Genomic DNA, 27,451 nt, shown 5'->3' with positions numbered 1-27,451 from the left:
TTTATCTCCCATGCTCCCAGAACTGATAGCATGTTAATTAACGTAATCCATTATAGCTTAATTTAGAATTCCATTCGGATAAGGTGCGAGAGAAATTTATCATCTGGGCGAACAGCCTGAGGTGATCCACCCCGCGCTCCCCTGAAACCACGGGTCATGTGAACTTTGTTTCGACACCACATGCTCCGAATGCAGAATACATTGGAAAAAGTTGAAAGGAAAAGAAAAAAAGAAGAAAAAAAAAATCAATTCTCCAAAGCAGCGTTTTAAGATTCAGGGACAGACTGCAGCCCGGAGAGTCGGGAGGAAAGTGGTCCAAAGGGCTGGTTCTCTCTGTGCCTCCTGCCTCATCGCTGAATAGGCAATAAACAGACGCAGCCAGTGGCGGTCTGAATAAATACGACGTGGCAAGCAGGCCGAGTCTCGAGAGATGGAGATGGAGAGAGACGGAGGACGAGGCGGTGAATCGAGGAGAGTGTGAGAGAGGTAGGGGGAGAAGGAAGCAGTGTGAGAGGGATCGAGGTAGACAGATGATTGGGAGATGAAGACGGGATAGAAAAGATCAGAGTGATCAGCCAGAGAGCGCGAGGCTGGTGGAGAGGGAGTGAATGAAGGAACCGGCAGAGAGCCCGACAGTGGCGAAAAGACAGGAACATGTGGCGGAGAAGAAGAGGAAAAAAGAATGTATGGTGAGGTACAGAGGGAGAATAGGCAGGATAGAGACGGAGGGTTGTGAGCAGGCTTCGTGTGCCGAAAGCAGCATTTAACCGTCTGTGGGGGAAACAGTGAATCCTTCATTTTCCACCTCTGCCAGCTGGAGAACAGGAGCCTGTGAATATGACTGTAAAGTTGCTCGCGCTCACACATGGGGCTTGTTTTGTGACAAATAATCCAAGAAGAAGAAAACAAACAGCTGGCATGAAACACAAACCATCACCAAACACCGAGGCGGAGTCGTGACTCGACGCAAGGCCACGGATCCACGCTTCAAGCAATACTATCAAATATCACAGTGCTAATGCGTGCATGTAATGTTTTCATTACTTCTATGAGAACATTAATCAAAACTTTGTTCACTTAGAGACACGTGATGATGATTTTACAATATCCTTACACACGGTAGAAAGATTTGGCAGAGAACAAATGCACGGCAACAAATGTCAAAGCATGAATCGTTTTAAAAGGAGTTTGAGGTATGGAGTCAGTCATGATGCTTTGGTGCAAATGTGGTTGAGTGAAATAGTTAAAGGGGCTGTAAGTGATGGTAATCCAATACACTTCCAAATATTTCCTTTACTTTGGTAAAGTAAAAGTTCCCGTGTTTGTTAAGCATCATGCCCTACATATAATAGGACAGACCAAACTTCTTTTTATCAGCAACCTGGGGTACTGGAACGATTCCTCTGTGAGCCTGTAAAATGCCCCGGCAATCACAAACAGCACAGGCTAAAGTTAAGTTGAAATTACTGACTCAAGCGTTTCCGATGGATGCGGCTCAGCAGAGCCGGTGGAGACTCCTGGTGTCTCCGAGGAACATTTGCGCTCGCCCTCCTTGCAAAGCATAAATATAAATCACAGGCTAATCTTGGTTTCTGTTAGGGAGCTCCTTCTGGAAGGGGCCCGTCGTCTATGGGGTGCCCGAGACGTCAGCCTGTTCCTTATCATTATAATGAACATGCACCGTGATGCCAGGCTGGCATTGTGCGTTATCGAGATAGGAGCGCTGCTTATGCGGTGACCTTGTTTAAACCAGGGTCCCCTGTCTCCTTGATGTCCCTCGCACAAAGGTAAGCGCTCGGCAATTACATACAGTCGTGTAAAATGAGCAAAGAAGGACATCCAGATACTCAAGGAGAGGCGGACAGAGGAGGAGGGACAGGGACGAGGTCGTGGAACATGGGGAATGTATTCATCCTTTGAGAGGTGGATGTCACAGGGACCGTCTTGGTTCAGAACCAATTCCCTCTCATGGAGGAACCTTTCATTTTGTTTGCATGTTTGCCATTCTGACCTGAAATAGTCAACATGTGCTGCTGATCACTTAAGGCTCTGTACCTGTGTTCACCTTCAATTTCCTGCCAAAATGGCTGCCATGAAAAAAGGTCAACCCACCATGACGTCACCCATTGGTTTGTGAACTGCCGTTTTGATGCCCTCGAGTTTAGCATCAGGACCAGCGCCATCTTGTGGGTTTTTTTAGCAACCAGACGCAACGGACGGGGGGGGGGGGTTGATGCACGGGCACCTACACCTGCAACCACGTACCGATTGGACAATACTGTCTGTCAATCACGCTGTATCCATGCTCCAATGCATACGGTGCTTTATCGTCTATTTTACTCTGGGACCATAATTTAGGAAATTAACATCATGCTGTATTGAAGAAGACTTGAATCTAGCAATTGAGATCATAAATTCCTCTGGAAAATTAAAAATTAAGTGAGAAGTAGAGTCACTTTCTCACAGACTTCTATAGAAACTGGCTTCTTTTTGCGAACAGTGAGTTGTCCTCTGCTGGTTATTCCAGAGAATACAGGTTTACGGCATGATCCTTTTCGTTTAAATACAGTCTATGTGTCATTTGTGACGCTCTACCAAAATATACCAAAATATTTAAAAAAAACCAATCCTGTGTTGCTGTATATCCAAATTAAGTATAGGCATTTTTTGATGCAAGGACTGTTCTCTCTGAGGAATGCAAAGGCCAAGCCAGGTAAAAGAAGAGGATGTTTTGTATCTGTGCTCAGTGTGTATTCTGCCTGCAAGCAGCCAGTTGTGTATGTGTGAGTGCAATGTCTAACATTGTTAAAAGCAGCCACCCAGATCCTAAACTGGCTTGTATCCAATTTTATGGTCAATGGACATTGGGCTTTTAGTAATTCGGTACGCCCTTGTCATCCTTCTTGGGTACAACAAACATCGCACACACACACACACACACACACACACACACACACACACACACACACACACAAAAAGAAGAAGATGGGGTTTCCTGAAACGGCTGGGTGGTTTGAATAAAGGCTCAGAGAAGCAGCAAAGGTTAAATAATCTTTCAACAAGCAAAACAGATGCACAGATGCTCTGGAGACGGAGCTCACAGTATCTACTGTACCGAGCATAAACTGTTCATACGCAGAATATGATTTGAGCATTGACACATTCATCTCGTCACATAAACACACACATTCTTTAGCACACACACCTACTGTCGTCAATGGAATCACATCATACACACCTTCTGTTTGCTCCTATACGCGCATGAATGCATACATGTACAGTGACGTACATTCGCACACGAGAGCTCATCGTTGCAGCAGAATTGCACAATGGCCCTTTGCCTTCATCCATAAACGCAAACAAGGTTCACAATGACTACGCTAATACAGATGCACTGCTAGTGTACACACTGTACTTTATTGTTCAGCCTTCTCTGCCGTGACACTGATAGATAAGGCCCGACTGCTCACTAAGCCAAGGACAGAAATATACACAGGAGCAGACATGGTTCACTGCAAGGGAACACTTGGGCTGCATCCTAATCGTGAACTAATCCCACTCCCTTTGCCCGTCATCGCTCTGGTTACCAGCCTCCAGGTACAACGAGATTCAATTTATCCAGCATCTGGAGGAAGGTGGGAGAGGGAGACGGAGACATTTAAAAAAAAGGATTGATGTTTGTGATTGTATCATGAAATCCTCCGAGATATGGGGAAGTACACGTGCCACGTCCACCAGGAACCTCTTTAGGAAGCCTAAATAACTTCCTTTTAACAAATCCTCACCACCTTTGGTAGAATGGGAGTAATGGCGCCCTCGTATCAACCCCTGCAGTGATCCCACACAAGGAAAGACAGTTTGGAGCTATTTGTGATGTCTGTTGCCTCACTGCAGCTCAGAGAGGAGACAAAAACTTTTCTCGCCGTGTCCTTCAGTGTTTTTTAAATATCTTGTGCCACAGTTGCACTGCATTACCGAATCACACCAGACGACAGACTTTAATAAAAATAAAAAAAATTATAGCAACTCATGTTCAAGTTGCAGAGTGAAAAAATAAAAGGAATGTCAATGTTATGCGATCATTTCCTTCAAAAGCTTAGATACTTCATCTTTTCTTACCCAGGTGGATGATTTTATTGATCAGCTCACAGAATCTCTCCGCAATAGTCGGATAAAAACAAGTATTTGACAGCATCGTGTGGGAGTTTCCTGACGAATTGTCCGTGTTTACCAGTAGTTGGTTGCTTGTGCGGGTCATTTCTGTCAGAATTACAGCTTAATTAAAACCCACAGGCACCGTCCGTCCGCTCACCTCCCCCCGGCCACAGTGATCAGTGTTTACCATTCCGCGAGCCGACCCTTTGATTTAAGTTTTCCGAAAACCTTCCAACACAATCAGTCCTCCGTTGAACAGTCTCCGACTACTCTTGGGTGAGCCATGCATATGCATGAGCTTCTGTTCTATGTACATTTGATGCTCAGCCGCCCTCTCCTTGCACTCTTAACGAGCAGCTTTTCTTCAAGTGTTTAGTCATCGTTAAAACATTCATTTGCAACATAATGCGGCATTAAATCCTGCTAAGACACATTAGGGGGTAAACAATCCATAAACACTGAATATTTCAGTACAGCCGGTCGACCTTCGATGACCCACCGAAACACAGCTCGCCCCATCTATTTCAATGGTGAAATAGTGTTTCCCTTCCTCTCTTATCAAATAACTCCACGGCATTAATTCATCACATACATCACAGCCGGTACTTGACACTCATCTAAGGCGTGGATATGAGGGAACTCATGCTTTTCTGTATATACTTGCTCAATATGAGACGGGGTGAGGGGTCAAAGTTAAACAATGACAAAAACTTGAATGTGTCACACAAAATGTGCCCGTAATAAAAATGAAGTTTGGCCGGTTATTGAGTATCTCTTTATTCTGAAGCAGAACGCGGTTTCAGTGTTCATAATTGTGTCATGTTTGCCATTCATTTGGAAATTTCTCGTTCCATGTGCACGTTAGTAAAAAAAAAAAATTAAGTCCATTAACATATCAAGGTTTGAATTGGATTACACAATGTTGAACTATTCATGATTTGCCTCTTTTAGTTATTTATTATGTATTGAACCAACCATAATTGAACCATCTTCTCCAGGTTGAGCTTAGGGAACAAAGAAAAGTATTGATAACACTATAGAGGGTCTTTGCTTTTGCTTTTTCAACCCAACTCCCCGCCCCAATAATTGTCATACAGTCCCTCAACAATTGTGGTTTTAAAGGTGAGATCCATAAGCATGATCATTAAGTGTAATTTATAATATTTATTTTTGATAACTACTGTAGTCCTGGCGACATCAAGGGATGTTGTAAGATATGCACTTTATGCAGACTATCTATAATGGCTGTAATAGTAATATAACAGACGTGGGAAAAAGGAATTGTCCTCCGACTCCACACAACAGATAATCCTTGTCTAAAAATGAAATGGCACCGATATTAGCTGGAAAACAACTTTCCCTCACCATGACAACACGTTGTTCACCATCCCCTCTCTTAATACCCCTCCCTCCCTCCTGACCCAGAGCAGGAACGCAGCTACAAAACACTGTAGGCACTGTGACCATGATACACTACAAAACTGAGCTGAGTAAAAAAAAAAAGAAAGAAAAACCATATCCCCATCATCTCATTGTGTTGGAGATAAGAGAGAGCAGTCCAGGTTAGTCAGTGTGCGGTTGACAGAGAGTCTTTTGGTCACTCCATGAGGTAAGAGGTGCTGTATGATTGGGTCCATCGTTAGGCAGCCTCAGTCAGGGGAGTCGAATATCCTTAACTCAGCCAGGCAACGCGCAGAAACATGTACATATTCACCCAGAGAGGCATGCGGTGTGAACGCATTGCCTCTTCCTCTTCTTGTTTTCTGTGTTGTTGTTTTTTTAAATATCTGTAAGGCTTTCTAGGTCCATCAGGCGCCCCTAAATATCCTCACACGCTGTGAGCCACTGTGTCGTGGTCCACCGTCGTCGTCTTCTGCCCTAACGCAGAAAGAGCACTAGCTCAAAGACTTTGTCGAAGTTAAAGGTCTCCACTCTGCGGCTCTGGTCGGGTTTCCTGGTTCCGACTGCGGCCCAGTCTGGGGAAACGGGATGAATTTTTCGACCGGGGCGTCTTGGCTCCTCCGTCGTTTGCCTGGGGTGTGTCCCTAGATGAGAGAACGGCAGGAAGGAGAAGAAAAGCCATTAGGACTTGAAATGAGCATCTGGTGAAGAATATTACCACGTTTATTACTATTGTTCAAGCAAACACTGATGCTGCATCTGGATCTTCTTCCTTCTGCACATTGTGTCGCTGAATGGAAATAGTGACTTTATGATATCTGCCTTCCTTGAGTTACTATGTCTACATTAGTCAAGCTTCTTTGTTCTCACACTGCGAAAATGTGGTCGACTACGACAATGGCGGCAGATTTCACACAAACGCCAAAGTCCTTTTAGAATCGATGTGTCCTTGTTTTCAGACAGAGGTCTGAAAGGCACAATCCTCACTTCTAGCCAACGATTGCATTTTTGGATTGATTGATTGGATTGTCACTGGAGAATTTTGACCTGCTATACTGAGGCTAGCTGGCTAATGAAGGGAACGTTAGTTTTCACGGGTGAATTGAATGATATCGTTTCAAAAAGATTGAAATCTAAAGTTACATATCTCAGACACAAAGCAACATCCTCATGAGCTTATTGGAATAAAAAAATGCCATTATTCTTGTACTTTAGGGCTAGGTCATCCTAGATTTGATACAAAAAAATGTAAACATTAGATCATTATTTAATTTTCAAGTAAACATGTCAACTGATTTTCTTACATGCTTGTTGTTTTTTCCAAAGAGTGTGTTTCCCTTTTATCGTTTCCCGTTTATTATAGATGAGAGCAATTTAAGGATGAGGATGAACTGATGTGTCTCAGGAACAACAGTGGGGAAAAACTCCACACAGTGGATGTGCCAGCAGTGAAGCTGTCGTGAGCTAGTAGTTAGTCAAAAAGAGAGACGGCACTGTTAAAATGATGAGTATTGATTTTACTGCAGCCCCACGAAAATCGCTTTAGCAGGTGTGTGGCAAGAAGTTCATTGAAAACATCCACATTAGTCGCTTTAATATCTTCATGTGGAATTTATTTTCCAGCTTTCACTTTTCAACATTTAAAAACCTCTTTATTCCCCACCCTCACAACCAGAAGCCATCATTGTAACACAATGAATCAAATTACAGTCATTCTCTGATCTCATGATGATGTTTCGGCTTTTCATTGCACGGGAGGAAACAATCTTGGCCATTCGATGACATCGTTGCCCCGGTTACCCTGCCGACGGTCGGTTATCTCCGAGTCTCATCTCATAACGATGAGGATGAAAGAGAGGCACTTGACGAAGGAAGGAAATGAAAAGCAGGGTGAGTGAATGCCTGGAGTCAAACGTACCAAGACAGCGATCCCCCCCAAATGCTGCTTTTGCTGAAGCAGAGACTCTTTAGAAGGAGCCGTGAGACTGAGTGCCTCTCTGACAAATAATTGTATAAATATTAAAACAGTGAGGAGGCAGAGAGCTTCTCCCTGTTGATGTCCATCCGGCCTCTTTGCTGCCTGGACCTCTGCTACTACAGCTGGGATTAAGGTTATCTGGGACATTTGGGGGGGGTCCTGTGATAGCAGCTTGACTCCCACTCGGGCAACACGCACTCAAAATAAATGCACTCCCGGTGAGGGGCTTTGGCTAACGCTGCCATATCGATATCGCTGCCAGCCGTATGCTTTCATGTGAGGCAGCAGGGGCTGAAACGGCGGCACAGTGAGAGCGCAGAGGGGCTCTGTCGTGTAAAAATAGGCCGAGGCCTGGAAGAGACAGTTAGAGCACAGCTCTAGTTTGAAAAATGGATGGCTGCAAAGTGTCTGTGTCATGACCATCAAGATCAAAGAGCTTCAGGTGGGAAAATATGACCAGCCAATCAGAGAATGGCCAAAACTTTGTACGTATAATTTCCCCAACTTTTCCTCTGGCACAAACCGACATCGTAAGAGAATCACTTATTCCCGTGTCTCCACCGCACCGGGCGGTCAATCAAATGCAGTCACACAATTTTGAATTTGGCCAAACAGCGATGCGATTGGGAGTTACGTCAGCAAAAATCATACTAAATTGGGGGCAGCATGCAGAGTTGAAACTCCAAGCCGTCTCATTTATTCATATCAAACTGGGAAAAGGAGCTAAAATGTGCTAAAGTAATTAGGCTTATAGATTTCTTTTCCTGCTCTCAGCGTGTGCTTGTCCCCAATTTGGACATGTTATTGACTTGTTCAGGATAATAACTTTCCCAGGCACAGTTGGAATATTAATAATACTGCAGAGGAGCATAATTAGGGTAAAAAGGTACACAAATGCAAGTAAGCATCAAATTGATTGTCTAAAGCCGGGCTCAGACTATGGGAGTTTTTTAAATCCTGAGCGATTTTGAAATCGGGTTGCGTCACGCAGTGGGGGAGAATCTTTGCAGATATTCTTCTCTCTGATCTCAAGACTTGAAAAACAATGTCACATCACACTCCACAGGATATTAAGATTATCGCCTCTCTGACACGACCTCATGAGGGAAAAGGGACAAACAAACAGAGATGGAGGCTGGCGTAGTGCGACAACTGGCTCGCTAGATCGGTAATAATGTTTTGCAGTGACAAAACCACGAGAAAAATTTTGGGGAGATGTGTCAATACTGAAATCTATCAAAGAAATTCTATGCTAGTTAAGCTACTGAGTTATGTCAATAGTTTATCCTCAATTATATAATTGTCAGCTACAAAACAGAGATAAGATGTGTCCCAATTCATGGCTCTTGTATAGTAATATGTATTGTATTATGAATGGCAATGGTTAAGCTTAAAACAACATATATATATATATATTTATAGTATAAATATATACTGTATGTTTATATATACTGTATGTAAACATACAGTATATATATACATTTTTTAATAGCTGATTTTCATAGAAAATATTGTGTTCAGAGCTCAACTGTTATAATAAACAAGTAACAATTTTCAGTGGTAAATAAATTATAGAAAAGACATTTATCAAAGGTGATGCAAATGACATTTCAATACAAAACATCTTTAAAAAAGTGATGAGGTTGATACAATAAAAACATCAAAGATAATGGGATAGTGAAAAAAGATTACATATTGACAAAATAAAAATAGATGGTTCTTGACCCACCTACAGTATGCATCTAAATATTGATTGTGGTCAGATGATCAAATCGGGTATGGTGGCCCTTTAAGACCAAGCAACATTCTCCTCTTCACCTCCCTGCCCTCCCCTCTCACCAGACAAATCAGACTTCCTCCCTCCCTCACTGAAGATGTAAGACCAGCACAGGATGGATCAAGCCAACCGAGCAGACGGGTATGGAGTCGAGATAAGACAGTGACCGAACGTTGAGCCATTGAACATCATGACAACATCGGCCTTGACATTACTACAAAGGGGATCTGGTGAGAGATGAGAGAGCGTCGTACTGATGCACTGTCCACTGTCATTCCAGGTCACGGAGGTAAAAAAAAATCCAGCGTCACTACCGATTACAACCGGCGGACAACAAGTACGTAATCGGCAACTCTCTGTCAGCCGCCAAGACTGAGCTTCATCCGAGGCGGACACGTCTGCACGCTGTCCTGCTGCTGTTGTTTCTGTTTGCATCCTCTCAACTTAAAGTCTTAACCCTCGTCAGAAGTGCCATAAAGGTCACAAGTTGTGATGACCCCAACAATATCTAAACCATCAGAATAAAAAATGTTTGTCCAGCATCTCCGGTCATCTTGCTGTTCAACATGTCTTCCCGAGTGGTCCACCTCCTGCGTTCCTGCGATACAATTCATTAATAAACAGCACAATCTGCAGGCGTTCACAATCACGGACACGTGCAGTAACCGTGTAAGAATAGAATGAATAAAGACATAATGAAGCCTGAATGACAATATTTCCAGGTGTGACGAACAGCAGAGAGCGAAGTCTCCAGCTAGACTTTGCCGGCTTGACACTTGTAATATTTCATGCCATTTCAAAGGCATGCAGTAGAAAGGTTTCTATTTCAGCTCGGGGATATGAGAAAGAGAGATATGATTATTACACCTCTCAGGGCAGACTAAATAATGAGCAGTCTGTGCTTTGAGGTGGGGTTATACAGGCCTGTGTGCTTGGCACTCTTCTTTTACTGGACTAAAGACTCCGTAGACTTACCTCTCAATTTGAATTTATCTACTTGTACCATATGAAAAACAGATTTCTTTTTTAAATGATTGTACTTGGTTCGGTGCCCCTTGAAGAAAAGTTTTTTAATTAAATGCCAGCATAGCTCCGCCCTGCTTCAACCTGAGCCAAGGTCTAATCAGTCAGGGGTAATTGCAAATACCTGCGGGGGTGTGTTATGGTGGTTAAAGTTCTATTTCCACAGCTGTGGTTCCTTTCACTTTCTTAAATTCCCTGAAACCCAATGACTTCCCATGAGAATTGATCTGAATCCTCCTTGTGGAGAATAAACCTCTTAAAGCAAAAAATAAACTCACTGAGCATTGGGAACTCCAAGCCACAATCAAAACTAATACGTCCCAGTCACTATCACGCGGTTAAGTTTGTCGCAAACAAGAAAGATAAGCTACATTCATATTCCACTCTAACTTTCTGTTGAAGAATTAAGATCTGTAACTCATTTAGGATGTAGAACAGGTAGAAAATGAAGACTGATGAAGAAGAGGCATCTTAATAATTCAGGGTAGATAGTATAGCTAACCACTGATTAACTTATTTTCCTTCTGCTGTATCTGGGAAACCCCCAGTCACATGCAGACATGCATGTGTTACCATGGTTACCGAACAATCCTGGATAATTGCGGAGATTGCTTCTTTGACGGTTCTCATGACCAGTGGATAGATTCCGTAATTTATCCTTTGAATGCATTATTAAAATACAAATCTATCAACCCTGAGATGAAGGAGAACAACGCCTGTTCTCACAAGGATCGTCTTTAAAAGGTTTAAACCAAGAAGAATTAGCTTAAAGAGGCTATGAATACATGAAAATTCTATGTTGTTGTTTTTGGTGAAGCCCGATGACTGCGGAGAGGAAATGACATCCCAGTCAGATGGTGTGACGGGTCACGCTCGCTGACTGACAACAGCTTATGGCAGCTGATGTGACTATTGACAGGAAATGACTGGGACATCTCATTTTCAGATGGAGCCTGGTAGGCAGGTGGGAAACGGCGGCAGCGTGCACTTTCACACTCGCTGGTCGGAGTGTGTATGTGTGTGTGTGTGTGAATGCGTGCGTGGGAGAACAGTATATCGGCTGTGTGTGTGAATACACAAGAGTATAAAACAGAGAAATGCTGAAGTTTGTTTACAAGGGATTTGGCAGTGACAGTAATCCTCCCCATTTGTATCCTCTAACAACTACCATCATAACAGCCGTGGCGGCTAATTCTTCCTGAAATGTTGCAGATTTAATTGGTATAATACGTACACAAAACTGTCCCCCCAAAGAACTGACAGGCAGTTTGTTCTTGTTAGATTGTGTGAGCATAAAACGTTTGTTTTTTTGCACAAATTGAAAATGCAGAGTAAACTAATGTGGAATCTGCCATATTTAAGTTACAGAATGACTGACGATCTCTTCTTTCTTTCCTTTTATCAAATTCCCTGACTGTTCCCGCTTGGATTCGACCAGGCATCTTTCCCAGCAGCCCTGCACCTGCACACGTGTTGGCATCTTTTACCTGAATCTCTTTCAGCCACACACACACACACACACACACACACACACACATTTTCCTTCACACACACACACACACACACACACATTTTCCTTCACACACACACACACACACACACACACACACACACACACACACACACACACACACACACACACACACACACACACACACACACACACACACACACACACACACACACACACACACACACACACACACACACACACACACACACAAAAGCCAAGATCCTGTATTGAGCATGCCCGCGTGCGTCCACTTACAGACAAAAAGGCAGAAGAGACAGCAGGGTCTCTTTGGAGGGGCGGGCCGTGAACTCTGGCAGTGTCTGGATCAGTTTGTTCATCACCGTGCGAAGGTAGCCCTGCAGCTGCTTCCTTCTCTCCTCCACAAACTTGGCGTCCTGGAGACAGAGAGGAGGAAGGCAAGAGAAGAACCAGTTAGTTAGAGATACGATATGTGAATCGCAGAGAAAGTCAAAGCTGCAAAATGCGACCCATTCTAACACATCACGACAACAAAACAAAGAATATATTGAATCATTTTAATGGGAGAGAACAGAATTAAGAAAAATTATTGGACTTCCCCTCAACTCCAAGGAGCTTAAAAGTGTCTTTCAGCTCATTTTCTTTGGTTTGGCATATTAATCTTGTGGGATATTACAATCAAGAGTTTACTGAAAAGCAAGTTTATAGTTTAAAGTGAATATTTGATTTCCATCATCCAAACCCAATGCTGTTCAAAACAAGTGTCTGCTGTGTGTTCAATCAATAGTCAACTGTTAACGTTTGGGTTAACAAAACCCTGCTCTTGGCTATGCCCACACACAGGGGAAAGTATAGAATAGATATAATAATATAAAAAACATAACATCAGGGGAAAGAACATAAAATCAGCAAAATACCTGCATGCACAAATTATGATTTTTTTAATTGCTTTATTATAGTTTAGTTGTTGACTCTCAGTTTCTTCAGTGCTGTTGGTTGCACCGTTTACTTCCCTCAGCCTCTGGCCAAATGATGTTTCACGTCAGAGAGCTCATCACGATGACCGACATGTGGGGAGGTTCGAGCAGCCAAGCTCGAGGGGAGGGAGGGTGGTCTGACAAACACACGCTGCCTCGAGGCAAAAAAGAAGCCATGCTGTGACTTCAGGACCTGTGTCCTGGTGTGATTGTGTCCTGTTACCGTGCAAGAATCAATACCTGCACAGGAATTTCCTGTGATGCGTCCGTCTGATTTTTCCAACTGTCACTACACTACACTACACACTGTTTGCAGTTAAAACCAGCAACATTTTTGAATCATCCACTGCCAAAGACCAGGCCTTCAAATTCATGACAAGCGATGCTCCACATTAAAATAAAGAGCATGCAACACACCCAGACAGTCATGTTCATCTCATCATTTCGTTGGTGGATGAAAAAAGAAAAATTTAGAAGAAAAGAAATTTGAGGATCCCCCCCCCCCTTCTCTAAGGGAGTCTGCGAGCAGAGGCAGAGCCAGATGGCTGGTGTAAGCGTAGCCAATCGGTGTCCAGCAGGGCTCAGAACAAAGCCTGGGCAATGCTCCGCTTTACTCTCTCGGTGCTTGGGACCGACAACTCTTGTAGGAGGCCAACATTTGAATCTATTGCTTCTCTTTTCATCTGAAACCCGATTGAATTTGTTTTTCTTTTCTTAAAATGTACATTTGTTTCTTCTGCACAAAAAACAATGCACTCAGTGTGGTACCAGAGCAGGACGTCTGCAGAACACACAACTGAGGGAAATACACACAAAATAAGAGCATGTAGTTCTCACTGTGTCAAAGTTCTGCGAAGCAAAGCTGTTAACGCAAAGTTGATGTAGCTTCACATTCATTAATTTCTCCCAGTTGTTAATACATCTGAAGCCCAAAGGGGGATTCTCTTGTACAAGCCCCCTGCCTCTCAGGAACATTGACTTTCTCACTTGTGATAAACAGCAATGTTTTGAAATAACAGGTTTGATGAAATGTTTGATTGCATTGCACCCAATGTGCTGTCTTGTTGCACAATCTATATCTGCTGTAAGTGATAAACAGAGAATCATAAGTAATAAAAAAGTCTCTGTTAGTTTTTAGTTTTATGATCTATATTAAAACATTTGTGAGCATTTAAGATCATCAATAGTGTTCAAAACTTTCTTGCAACTCAAGCAAAAATGTACATGCATGGTGTGAAATAATCTGGAAAATCATTTTAAGATAATATTTTTAAATTCATGTGTCTTCATGGGCGATAAATAAATTAAAAACAATAATGATGAAAATACTCAGCTATGAAATGCTTTATTCGCCAGTGTGGCCTGAACCATATGTCTTACATGAATCTGAAGAAGTAACACAATGAACTAGTAGGAGTCACTAGTGCAGCAACAAGGAAACTGATCCCTCACTGGCTTCCCAGCTGTAGGGAACAGCACCCAGGACGCGGCTGTGGTCCACCCATGTGTCCTGAAGGGCTTCAATTTTGAGTTAAAGTCAAAAAGAATAATGTCTCACACTTACGGTAAACTTGGATGGATGCGCATGAAGAAACAACGTACCCTGAGCAGACTATCACTGTCAAATATAAGAGCTTGCGAGCGCATTCATCACTTACAACATATTTAAATCAACATCACCAGTAACGTAATTAATGTTGATATTCTGTAGTTCTCAATCGGTAAAGTGTGATTGACCCACTATGTGCAAACAAGGCTGTGTGTAGCTAGAGGATGTGTCAAGAGTCATTTCATCTCGATTGGAGTTTCAGATTACAGAGTCGTGTCTCCTGCCTTTAGCTGTATATCCATGGTTAAGTGTATTAAAGTATAGAGGGCAAATGGTATGTAGTACAGAGGCCAGAAAGAGTTTTCCAAATGGGGGAGTAGATGAGAGGTTCACTGTCGCGCCAAGTAGTGGGTAAGTACAGTGTGTGCGTTTCGAGTGGGAGTGGATAACTACTGTAAACTGAACTCTGCGCAGGGTAAAATAGACACGGTAGGAACGGGTAAATCTGATGTGTCAGATTAGGTTGCGTCGCCAGTGTGGGTTTCATGCTACGTCAACACAATAAGGGACACCCTGACTGTTTTCATGGATGTCAGAGCAGCATAACACTAATGGACATCGCGACAGACTCATCCTTTCGAGGAGACCGGGGGGGGGGGGGGGCAGGTGCTGTCAGTTGTTTGCGGGGAGGAACGAGAGGGCAGAGAAGAAACTACGGTGGCATACTGATGCAGGTACAAGGCTGACCCTGTCCTCTTACATCCGTCTGCTTCCACACGGCTCCCTCTGCCTTGCTGTCCCCTTAGTTTCCTCCCCTTCTCCGCCGCTATGCTGATACGACACGAAGCCTGAGGAAAGGTCTGTTATTGTTCATCGTACAGGAAAGGACGTGTACCGGCGCGTATGGAACATGAAGGTGAGCATGACTTTGTTTGAGCAGCCATGGCCTATTTCTGTCTTCAACTGGATTTCTCTAAATTACACAACCATCCCGTTTGGTCAAAACACTCAAGAGCTCAATCTGATTATTTGTACTAGCTGCAAAATGCAGCTGAAAGCCAATGTGAAACTTGTTTTCATTTTGGCTTTGTAATAATTAAATAATTATATAAAGTTTATTTCCATAAAATGGATAGGAAAGCTGGAAGAACACATTTTGTTGGTCGATAAGTGTATTTCCCATCACATTCTGTGGAGATTATCCAAAAGGCAGAGTGCAGTATTTGCAGTTTTTAGGTATTATGTAGGTTTTATAACAAAACTTTAAACCCCCTTTTTTTTCTCCCCCACTGCTTCTGTTGTTAATACTCTGTCTTTGTCGGACACCATAGATGGTTTGTGGACATTTTCTTTCATCCATTCATTCCACCTCCAGATGCCATAAATGTCGTGGATTCCGTATGCGAGATAAGACACATTTTCATGTGCACGCTTATCAGCAGCAGGTTTTATGCTAGTGGTTATGAGCACAAAATGTACAATAATACGGAATCATGAAATGGTCATGAAACGGCAGAGAAACGGGATGTATTTTTACAGTACACGCACACGCACGCACACACACACACACACACACACACACACACACACACACAGTGCAGCTGAATGTCTCTTCCCAGAAAGAGCAGATAAGCTGGAGAGGGGAGCTGTCAATGGAAGAGAAGCGTAAAATAGTCACATATGCATCGGGGTCTCCACCACTGCTCAGTGAATTTACCGCCTGCTATACGCCATTCAGCTCTTGGGAAGGAAAAAAGAAAAAAAAAATCCTCTAAATATCACATCAGAAGCACTAAAATGTTGCCTGGCAACATAAAAAAGAAAAACTCTTTCCGAAAGTAACTTCACCCTACGGTATCAACCACTTTTTTTTCTCCAACAGAAAATCCGAGCTGTAGACCAGGACCTCGATCGTGGATGAGAATCTAGAATTACTGTGGTGGCAGTAGTTTCTATTTTTGCCTTATGTCTCCACAGCAGAGACCGAGGAAGGAGGGGCGCGAGGCCATTTTGTGATGGATGTCCCAGGCCACACTTGATGGGTTGCATAATATGCTGCTGTCTTGACGATTCGGATAATTCTCATAAGCGGACAGCAAGATAATGTTTAACAAAATCCCAGAATGCAAATCGGGCCCCTGGTAGCCGTTTCCTGGAAACAAAAAGTTTCTCGGCTTCTCATGGGGAGTCAAAATTAAAACACAGAATCTCAAGGGGTCACCACTTCAAACGGGAAAACCAACTTGCAGTCCACTTGAATTAAATGAGAGTGGAGAGCGTTGGTGCACGCTGACTGGAAAACAAGGTCAACACTTTCCACCAAGTCAGCCCACTCTGGACAACAGTGGGGCTGAGCGGCGTGTTCTCTCTCTGTGCTGCGTTTAAACCCACAACGAACCCCGGGTCCAGGCCATGCATAAAACATCACAAGCAATTCAGGAATGCTCATTCGAGACCTCCACAATGTCTCCTTGTCATAATTAAAAGCGTAAAACATGTATATTGCATATTATGTGAACACAACATACTAAGACTGGTTAATAATTCACTTTGTAGTTTCTGATTAATTAATCAGGGCAGCCTCCGCGCTCCTCTCCCTCTCTCTCTTCATGTGCCCAAGATGGGGGGGAACTGCAGAGGACAAATGGTAGCTGTGTAAGTGTCATTACCTTTTAGGGCTCTAATGTACTGTTACTATATTCATAACAATGAAAATAAAATCTATAAATGCCCATTGCCATTGTTGTCAGTTCCACTTAAACAAATACGTTGTTGAGTATTTAAGAAAGCATCCGTAAACTGTTCTGTGTTCTCATCTCACCTCTACTCTCTTGTGTACACATCACTTTGTTCAACGTAATGTTTCTGTGCAGATTTAAATATTACATTACAATAGACTGAAGTGGCTTATGGGAATGATCAAATCTGCATGTGATTGACAGCTGGTACTGTCCAATCGGTGCACGGTTGCAGGTGTATGTGGATGCGCAGTGGACGAGCTCTCTGTCAGACCGACAACCGTTCCTCCGTCGGAGTTACAAAAAGAACCAAGATGGCGCTGGTCAAAATGCTAAACTCAAACGGTTCACAAACCAATGGGTGAGGTGACGGTGGGTTGCCACTTGGTTGGGACTTGACAAAATAAAAAGGGACCTTCTCCACATCCTTATCTGACGACTTACTGAACACGTAACCCAATCCCTCGGAGTTCACGGGTCACAGAAAAAAATGATTCTACACTCTGTCTTTTTATTCTTTCTTTTTTACCCTGTTGCTCCCGAGTGAAGAAAGCATCTTCAAAAGTGCCCTTGACTGAAAAAGAGAGTGAGATAAAAGCAGCATCAAAAATGATTTTTTTATCAAAGCCTGAGGCGGCTGAGTGACTTCAGCGAGCAGCAGGGGAGACGGCGATACAAATGGGCAAATGAGAGAAATTGTTATTGAGAGAGAAGAAACAAAAAAAGAAAGTCAAACGCCTTTGGACATACCCATTAAATGTGCATGAGGCGCGGCCAGTGAGAAAAGCTGACAGCTGGACTCTGGGGTCTGACGGTAAGGTTTTGATGTCGTTTTTCGGACCCCTCGCTTCCCTCGACGTTCGTATCAGGAGGAATTTGACAGACGCGACTCCGGGAACGTTTATCCTGCCAGTCGAGCCGGGCCCCTGACAAATCAGCTGGTTAATAGCAATCTCATACAGCGTGTGTGTGTGTGTCTGTATCTCACATCATTTGTATTGTTAGGTCACGCAGCTGGAGAGTCTCGCCTAAAGCACTTGGAGACGCGCAGAGGGAAAGTGTCATTGGCTCATTAACAAGACCAGAGAGACACGGATGCACAAGTGAGTCAAAGAGGCAAAGCCTCGACGGTGGCGAGGCCTCGCAGGGCCACGTCTACCGCCGGCAGGGGTCAACTTTATTTTCCTTCCCGTATGAAATGAATCTAAATGCCGATTCCCTCGACAGTATTTACCAACTGCTAATTACACAGTGAAGGCTATTCACAAGCTCCACACTCGGTGATGTTAATCGAGGGTTGTGTTTCGTGCACACAGGATCCGCGATCTCTCACAGACTTCTGAGCATCACGTGGGTGGGAACGTGAAATGAGAGGAGAATGAGATGAGATCAGAATGATCAAAAGCAATGTTGTGATACACCGCACATTTTCGTCCTCTGAATGCTGCAGCCAAGATCAACTGTTCAGGTGGTTTTGATGGTATCACACATCATAACTCGTGATGGACCAAGAACGATTCAGATGAAAATCATGGAATAGGATCCACAGCGTCAGAGTGGCTACAAAGCTGACCTGTAGGTTTATTGTGTCTGACCATTTATTCATTACTAATTTAATGTTTAACGTAATGTAGGTCTTACATCTCACGTCAATCTCAAAGGAAACGTGTGTATTTTCATCCTACATTAATCCTGAGGTGTGAATGAGTGTAATGTCTCTGAGCTGTCAAACATTTCACGTTTCTCTAACCAAATACTCTGGCCTGGAGTAAGAGTGGAATATGTTAGTCTCTCTTCTCCAACATGTAATCACGATTTGATCATATTTTGCTTCCATTGCTTTTCAAGGTGCACTTGAGGTAAAGCTGAAAGCTTAGTATATTTCTGTCCACATGAAAGCAGATATGTAAAGTCAGAGTCGGAAAGCGTCTTTATTTCAGCACTTACAATCCTATGGAAGAGCTTGCTTTCAAATAAAAACACTGTTATTTGTTTAACTTACCATTTCTTACACCGATGTGTAGAAGTAACGATCACTTAATTGACATGTAGGCTCAGAGAGGAATAACCAATTAGTACTTAGAAGAGGCAGGTGATAAGTGGATCCAATATTGTGCAAAAAAAACAACTATCTTGGCATCTTGTGATATTTGGCTGATTCCAGAGTGGCTGTATAAGGTGTCAGTGTAAACTCAAACGGTAGCAGGATAAACATGGACAAATTGATGCCAATGTTTCCTTCTCTCCTTCATCAGCATGTAGGTTTTTAAAACATCTTCAGTCGTGTATCAAAAAAGGTCACTGCAGCTCGACCTGGAAACTGTAGGCAACAAGGAGCCTCACTGCCTACCAGTAACTAAAAATAATAGCAGCGCAAGATCATCTGTAGTCTTGGCACTCATCAGCACAAACTCTGCATTTCTCGGGTGGATTGGAAGCCGTAACTTAGAAAAATAAGAAATATTGCAAATTTAAAGCCACATGCGACGATGGACAAAGACTGAAATATAAGTCCTGATCATCTATCTTCTGTTTTTCAATTAAAAAAAACACAATACCTTAACTGCAGTATTGCGGTTAGTGAGGGCACTTTCATACCAACGAATGGACGTCATACTAACGTCAGCCCAACTCCAACCCAATCAATGTCAAGTGTAGGTAGACGTAGCCCACGTAGGTGATGACGACAGGACGTTATGTATGTCATTCAAACTTCTTTAGGGGGCTCCCTATGTGAAACCAAAACTAACCGGATCAAATGTTTCCAATGTAACAAAGACATGAAGCTTTGGTCCAGATCTTGGGCCGGACATGCACTACACGACTGAAGAGAATATATATTCAGTGAGGGTTTTGAAATGCCCCTGTCTGAAGGAAATGCATATTTTGGCAGATATATGGTTAAAAGTCCCGTCTTGTCAGATGTGACATGATTCATGCGGAGAGCGCTGGAGTAAAGCCCACGTCCAGGTAATCATTCTGTGATTCACCTTTCCCTGCGAGTTCCTGCGATGCACCAGTGATGAGTCCTGGCACCACACAGGGCAGGAGATTAGTAAACAGTCCAATCAGTGCACTGGCATGCAAACTGCCTGAGATGTCAGTGTTAGCAGTGTGTGTGTGTGTGTGTGTGTGTGTGTGTGTGTGATAGGTATGTGTAAGACGTTTTCCCATAAGTTCCCTTGCGACGTAAATCCATAGCATAGCAAAAGCTCTTTTACAACTTTAGCTGTGGTTTTCTCAGAGTTGTCAATCATTGTGAAGTTTGTGTGTGTGTGTGTGTGCGTGCGTGCATGCGTGCGTAGAATGGAAGTGATAAGATCCTTAGAATGTGTAATATGTGTGCACACATTTACCCTGCTACCTGATCTCAACTGACAGTTTGTGTGCTTCATCCCGTGCAGAGCAGATATTCGCGGAGCAGCTTTTGAAGGTCTCTCCCTGTCACATCGCACTAGTGAGAGGCCCTGAGTGAGCGCGTGTCTATACAGTTTGTACAGTACACATTCAAAATCAGCTTTGGATTTGCAGACTGCTGCGGTTTAACTGTCACTTTGCGATGGGTGAAAGCAGAGAGTCTAAAAGATTGACAGCAGCAAAAAAAAAAATTATGACAGACGAGAAAACTATAGAAACGCATGAAAAAAAAGGTAGGTATTAGAAAAATGAGCCTTGGAAAAATCATCATCATAAAATATCATCACGTATTGGGAATTCCAAAATGTACCTTTTGGATGCCACAACAGTATCTGTTGTTTTCATCATAATTAGACTCATACATTACTGTATGATTTGCTATATTTAAATTAGATATTCATTCAGAATAGGGAACTAATGAAACAACATGGGTTCAGTCAACCAGGACAGTTTGTTATGGCCAAAAAGGGACCAGTTATAACTGTCTAGTTATTATTAAAGCAAACTTGCATTAACAAAAATAAAAGTAAGTTAAACTCACTCTTCATTCACCTGCGTACATTTTTTTCGCCACTGATTTTAGCTCCACCTGAACCTCACCGTGTCCGTATTTCTGTTTGAGTAAATCGTCTGTGTACTTTAGCTTCTGCTCAATAACAGCAGCGCTGCTCTCCACTTCGCCTGAAGAAGAAGGTTCTTCACTGCTGACAAGTGCTCCTGGAGAGCCAGAAGCAAACACTGACTGAATAGAAATAACAGGGAAACGCAGCACGGCAGGCCTGATGATTACTGAGGAAACCACAAACACCCAGAAAATTGCACTCCATAAAAATAGTTGTGTACTTTTCTCTCTCTCTCTCTTTCTCGCACACACACGGGTTCATATCAGATCTTTAAGTATCTGTAAAGTCCTCCTCCTGCTCCCTTATTTAATATCCGTCTGGCCCTGAGGCCATGAGTTCAGTTTTGTGCGGGAAAATTTCTCCAAAACATCTGTTACTAGAGCATCTCATTTTAGAAATGTGAGCAAATTACAAAATGTAATCAATTTCAGCACTGGAAGGACTTCATAATATGCACTAGTTTGTGGTGTAGGGAGGACTATCTTCAACTGAGGCAATACTGCGTTGAAAGTTGCAGAGCAGCAGCACGAGCAGCTCATGTTTAACTCATTTTCAAAATGTCGATCTTACTTAAAATCATCTTCTTCAGGAGAATTTTCTTCCAGTCGGAGTGTACATTTGTTAGCGGACCAGATCCTTCTGCGAGCACGTGTGAATTTCAATCCATGGAATGTATGAATTAAATCAGGGAGCAGACAGAAAATACCAGCCTCATCAGTAACTCCTCTGCAACTCTTGGGTCAATCACGCCATTTTGTTGCCGCATTCTCTATGATACTTTGTTCTGCTTCTATAACCCCCCGTCATCTGTCTTCGGATTCACTCAATTTTTAACCTCAACTGTAACTTTTTGAGATATTTTGTATGTGTATATATATATATATATATATATATATATATATATATTCCTTGTATTTTGGGGCTAAAGAGCCTGAAATGTAAAAGTGTGCAGAGAAACCGAATGCAGTACTAATTATTTTAAGAGACAGATGTCAGAGTAGAGCTTTTTGAAAATGTATGTTTGATTCAAATCAGAGAACAATCATCCAAAAACATGGCTCATTAAAACGGAAAAGCACCTCACACGTGGAACAGACGAAATGTAGTTAATACGATACAACAAAATGAACAATAGGAAATTAATTTATGTTCATGGGCAAAGACAAAGACAGTTTAGATTCACCAAATTGACTGCGTGCAAGCTGCTATTTGCAACGCGAGATCGTTTCCCCTCTCTCATCTTGACACGTTTCACAAAACCAAATAAATGCCAGACTTGCAACTCCTCCATGAACATGCAACAGCCCTGTAGGACTCACAAATGTATCTTCATTTCATAAGTGGCATCGATTTGAGAGCAAAGTTATAGAAACTTTTAAAAGACAGACCAAAGACAAACCAGGTGGGTTAGGAAAACAGACCTCAAGAGGGTTATAAAACTGGCGAGAGAAACTGGCATGAAAACTCAACAAAGAATTACACGAAAAAAACCAACAGAAAAACAAAAAAGAAACCTCATAATGTATTGTGAGACATGAATAATAAATGAAAGTGACTGAAATAACAACAGGGAGGAAAATGATTTATGTGTGTTAGTCAAAATGATTGAATTTGTCACTGTAACATATTTGAAGCCACAAAAATCAGTTTCACTGGATTCCTCCGAGTACATTTTTCAAGTCTGTGTCGTTGCAATGTACTGACTGCACCTGCAGTAAACCTCTACATCACTGTGGCAAGGTGAGACTTCAACCATAGTTCAGGAAAAATATTTTTTTTGGGGGGGGGGGGGGGGGGGGGGGGGGGGGGGGGGGGGGTGTTAGGTTGCTCTGATAAATCTGTCTATCCAGGAGCGTGTGATGTTCCCACTTTAAAATGTGATAAGAGAGTAACAAAGTAAGGGCTGCTATTTCTGCACGGATGAGCAACTTCCTGGAGATGGTGAAAAGCAATAATTCACACACAAAACTGCAGCGTAATGGGCTTTCAGAGAGCTTCCCAGGGCACAATGACACCGACCGTCTCGGCCTTTGATCGACACTTGCTCCTCTGCATGATCCCACGCGGTCATGCGCACGCACGCAGACACACACCAGGCGTCCTTTCACATTCGCAGCCACTGAAACTAAGCGTTCGCTCCATCCAGTTTTCCAGCCATGAAAGCTCCGTCTTTGAAGGTAGGGAGTCGGACGACAGCTTTTGGCTGTGCCGGCGTCAAATCCAACCAGCCACAGAATCTGGGTCAGAACCAAATTATCTCCCAAAGGTTGGAGGGAGACAGAGGAGGACAGGATGAAAAGGAGGGAGGAGAGGAGAGGGGTCAGAGGAGTGGGAGCGCTCTCCAAATTGCTAGAGGGGCAAGTGAGTCAGGAAAACGCGGAGCAGCAATTGTCCCCTGTAGATGAATTGTGAGGTTGACTGTGTGGCAGCACAAAAGACAGGATGAATAAGGAGAGGCGATAAAGAATAATAAACTCCTGGCAGGGAACAGGCAGTAGTTGGCTCCATCTGATCGCCGCTTTACTTGCTCAACAGAGTTTACAGGCTGATATAATTTTTTTACAGCCTAATGTAAATTTTTATGACACCTGGTGAAAGCCATATAAGGACTGTATGTTTTATGGGGAGAAGGGTTGGATGTAATATTCACTAAAGGCCTGCCATGAAAAGACTGTGACTCGAGCAATCACAGGCAAATATTCGTATCTGCGACAAGATGCGCCTCATCCTAAAATCCTTTTATCTCTCCTTCAAAGTGGAATTTTTTTCTTCTTAAATACGAACAACAACATATACCATTGTCTTTCAGCGTATTGAAAGCTAAGCAGCTGAAAAGTGTTACTTTATAACAAAATGAAATAACAGTCTCATCTTACATTTTCTTTTATCATATGTATAACACCCAGACCAACAAGCTCGACCCTGCAGTACAAGAACAACGCTGTATCTTTATTTCTTATTTATTATATACGTATTGATCATTGTCCGGTGGAAATGCTGACTTTTCATCTTAAATCTATCCCTTAGTTTAGTACTATACAGTACAGCTGTTTGTTGCATATTTAATATACATTTTAAAAGACTCTAATCTTAAAAGAGAAGTTGTCAGGAAACATTCCAAAGTAAGTTGAAGACAACTTGTGTAGCTAACGTCCTCTTAATCAGCTACCTATAGCTGCATCTGATAAAACTGCAAGCAACAGTTGTCATTTCCGTCGCCATCTTAAATTAGAAGATTGACTGAACACAGTTTAGAAAAATAACTATGAATTTGGAGCGTGAATCTGCCACAGTTACGTTGCAAACTGCAACTGTCCCACATTTGATCCCACTACTCAACACAAGTGGCTGACGGACAGCCGAAGAGGAACAGGAACAGATGGGTAAGGGTTTACTGTTGGCTCACCTTGTTCCCTATGGCTTTCTTCGGTGGGAAGTTGAAGGCTTCCACCTGTGGAAACTGGGTTCTCAGGTGGCTGTGGAGCTCCCTGAACTCTGTGTAACGTCTGTACACATTCCACTCATTGTCCAGGATGCGGATGTACACCTAAGGAGAGGTAACAACACATCATGATCACCATCATCGTCGTCTGTGGAGTACTCAAATCAGCACTTAAGGTCATTGCTGGACAGACTTGCCTCACACAAATACCATTGTCCTGTCCCCCTGTGAGGAGCTACTGTAACTAAACTAAAATTCAGTTATCAACATTTGATGTAATATTGCTACAAGGGAATAAAATCAATAATGGAAGTTCATATATTTGTCATTAAGCACGTATAATAAATTAATGAGATGGGTGAAAGAATGACTTCCTCTCATCATTGTAAATGTGTATTTGCACTTTCATACTGCAGCACATTACAAAGGAGTCTGCTGATAGACGTGACTGTGCTGCCACCATTTCCATGCACCATTAGCTGCTTTATTCAGTCTCACGAAAGATAGTGGGAGCAGAGAGGGAAGGAAAGATGAGCCTATAACAAAAAAGAGAGTGTGTGAGAAAAAAAAGCAAAAGCTGGGTTCAATTTTCACAGTAAAAAAAAAGGGGGAGATAAGAAGACAAAAGAGAAAAAGCCCCACCGCAAAAAAATAGGCTTGCTTCAGGTACATGAAAAGAGAATTTGATTGAAAAATCGACCAAATGTACCTAGGCACAGCTACCTCCTGCCAGGCAAATCAAAAAAAAGTAAACAAAAGACAACAACATCACAACTGTGCCATGATGCTGTGCTGCTTCCAAACCCATGGAGTCCTGAGAGTGTTCATGATGGCCATTTCTGCTCCACCATTAGAGTTCATTCATTCTTTGAAAGGACTTCTTCTACCTTAAAAATGGTCAATAATAGGACAACAAACCCTGAGCATCAACATTCACATAGTAGGAACTTACCTTTTCTTAAAAAAAACAAAAACCTTGTGCTGCCCACTTTCACTGCAGTCTGGCTGAGCTGTCCCACTGTAACTAGGCCTGATGTACGTAACCCCAGCAGCAGCTGCTGAAGGACAGAAGACTCTAAAAGCAAGACGTAACTCCAAAGGAAGTGCATGTCAGGTGTCCCAACAGCTTCTGACACCCCTTCCCCCCATCCAACATCAAAAACCGGGGGAGCTAGTTCTTACAATTTCCCAATATTTACAATCTGACATCTACGACCATTTCACGCCCACTCCTGCTAAGGGGGTGAATTTATTAAGTATAATGCAAATGGCAAGGCAATCTATACATAAGCACAATTATCTAACTCATTGTGGCACCAGACATTCTTTGCCCGATAACCTACGACGATCATCATCTGGGGACCATGAATGTCTGCACAAATATTTCATGCCGATCAATAGAGTAGATGTTGAGCTATTTCACTGAAAGGGTGGAACGTTTGACCTGGTTGACGGCTAGAGATAAGTTGGTAGTATCATCCTCTGGGGACCATGAATGTCTGCACAAAAATTTCATGCCAATCAACAGAGTAGATATTGAGCTATTTCACTGAATAAGTGGAACGTTTGACCTGATTGATGGCTAGAGATAAGTTGGTAGGATTGATCTTCTTGGGACCATGAATGTTTGTACAAAATTTCATGGAAATCCATCAGACAGTCGATATATCTCAGTCAGGACCAAAGCGATGGACTGAAGCAAAAACAAATCATGCCTCTAAGATGGCATCAACAATATTTTTTTCTTATTTGACCTTAAGGCACTCAATCCACCCTTTCAAAAGACATGATGCAATTGAATGTCCTTTTCAGAAGTGCAGACAACAGACTGTCAGAGCCACAGGTACTTTTACTACATTTCGTGCTCCTGCCAACCTCCAAGACAACTTGATGGGCATTTGAGCAAGTGGACAATGAGAGAATATTTTTGCTTTGAGGTGACAATTCCTTCTTTTTAGAGATCATTGTCAGCCAGCATGCTACTGTGCAGCCTAGGTTACATGACACACATGAACAAATGTGTCACTTTGGACAGCCATTAAGAGGAGACTGACAGCTGAAACTTTGTTAGCTGTCCTACATGTCTCGTTGTTAATTTCAGCATTAGCGACAGGCACGTCTAGACACAGCTAATGTTAGAAAAAGACGTGAAGGATGTTCCTTTGTGTGGGTCTCTCTGTCCACTCTATCAACTGACGCTCACTTTATCAAATTTAGAACCACAAACTAGTAGAATAAGTGTTTGCGTTTCTTTACAGTGGTCTGAACATATAATGTACATCATTAAAGGAGACATATTATGCTTTTTTCTTTTTTTATATAGAGATTTCTTTGTGTATGTAAAAAGTCTGCAGAGTTGAAATGAATGAGATGAAGACAATGCGTGAGGTGACAGTACAGGTACAACATGTTGAGTTACATGTTGTTTCAGACCACAGTTGCACCAAAGGAACGTCCAGAATCTGGTATACGACAGTAGTGGTTGACGAGATGGGAGCAGACAAGGCCATTAATGGACTGGAGACTCACCTCAGCACTTTATGTCTGATCTACAGGAGTTCACCTGAAAACTTCTTTTTTGCAAGTTAAGGGAAACACTGACTTGTTATGATCTCTCTCTCTCTCAGTGGGTGTGTGTGTGTGTGTGTGTGTGTTTGTGTGTGTGTGTGTGTGTGTGTGTGTGTGTGTGTGTGAGGGTCCACTGACTAAATTGGGCCGTAATGAAAGCCTTCTTAAGGAAGTTCCCTATATTAGAACATTTAAAGTACTAAGATAAAACAAGGCATTCACATCTTGGACATTTGAGTTTTTGAAAGACAGAAAATTAAGGAAAATCAGTGAATGTCACTGAGTGGGTGTGGCATCTAAAAAGTAGATCA

General features: G+C 42.6%; 1 protein-coding gene across 2 annotated transcripts in view; it reads right to left on the bottom strand.

Moving 5' to 3' along the window:
* Positions 1 to 4,108: 4,108 nt before the first annotated feature.
* The window catches only part of snx29 (sorting nexin 29), a 112,986-nt gene continuing 89,643 nt past the window's right edge, over positions 4,109 to 27,451 (bottom strand). The window contains exons 19-22 of one of the 2 annotated variants that reach the window (XR_004785647.2): positions 24,537 to 24,677; positions 17,841 to 18,016; positions 12,103 to 12,242; positions 6,062 to 6,200 (exon numbers count right to left, since the gene is read on the bottom strand). Coding sequence is in view for 1 of the 2 variants with exons in the window: in XM_035612467.2 (XP_035468360.1) it covers positions 6,074 to 6,200; positions 12,103 to 12,242; positions 24,537 to 24,677 (408 nt within the window). In the remaining variant the exon portion in view is untranslated. Of the gene's footprint in view, positions 6,201 to 12,102; positions 12,243 to 17,840; positions 18,017 to 24,536; positions 24,678 to 27,451 lie in introns of both variants that reach the window. The other variant, XM_035612467.2, reaches the window with a different exon arrangement.

This window comes from Scophthalmus maximus, chromosome 16 (assembly GCF_022379125.1).
Source record: "Scophthalmus maximus strain ysfricsl-2021 chromosome 16, ASM2237912v1, whole genome shotgun sequence".
Taxonomy (NCBI): Eukaryota; Metazoa; Chordata; class Actinopteri; order Pleuronectiformes; family Scophthalmidae; genus Scophthalmus; species Scophthalmus maximus.
The sequence above is the reverse complement of the archived record's forward strand: the minus strand, read 5'-3'. Positions and strand labels throughout refer to the sequence as shown.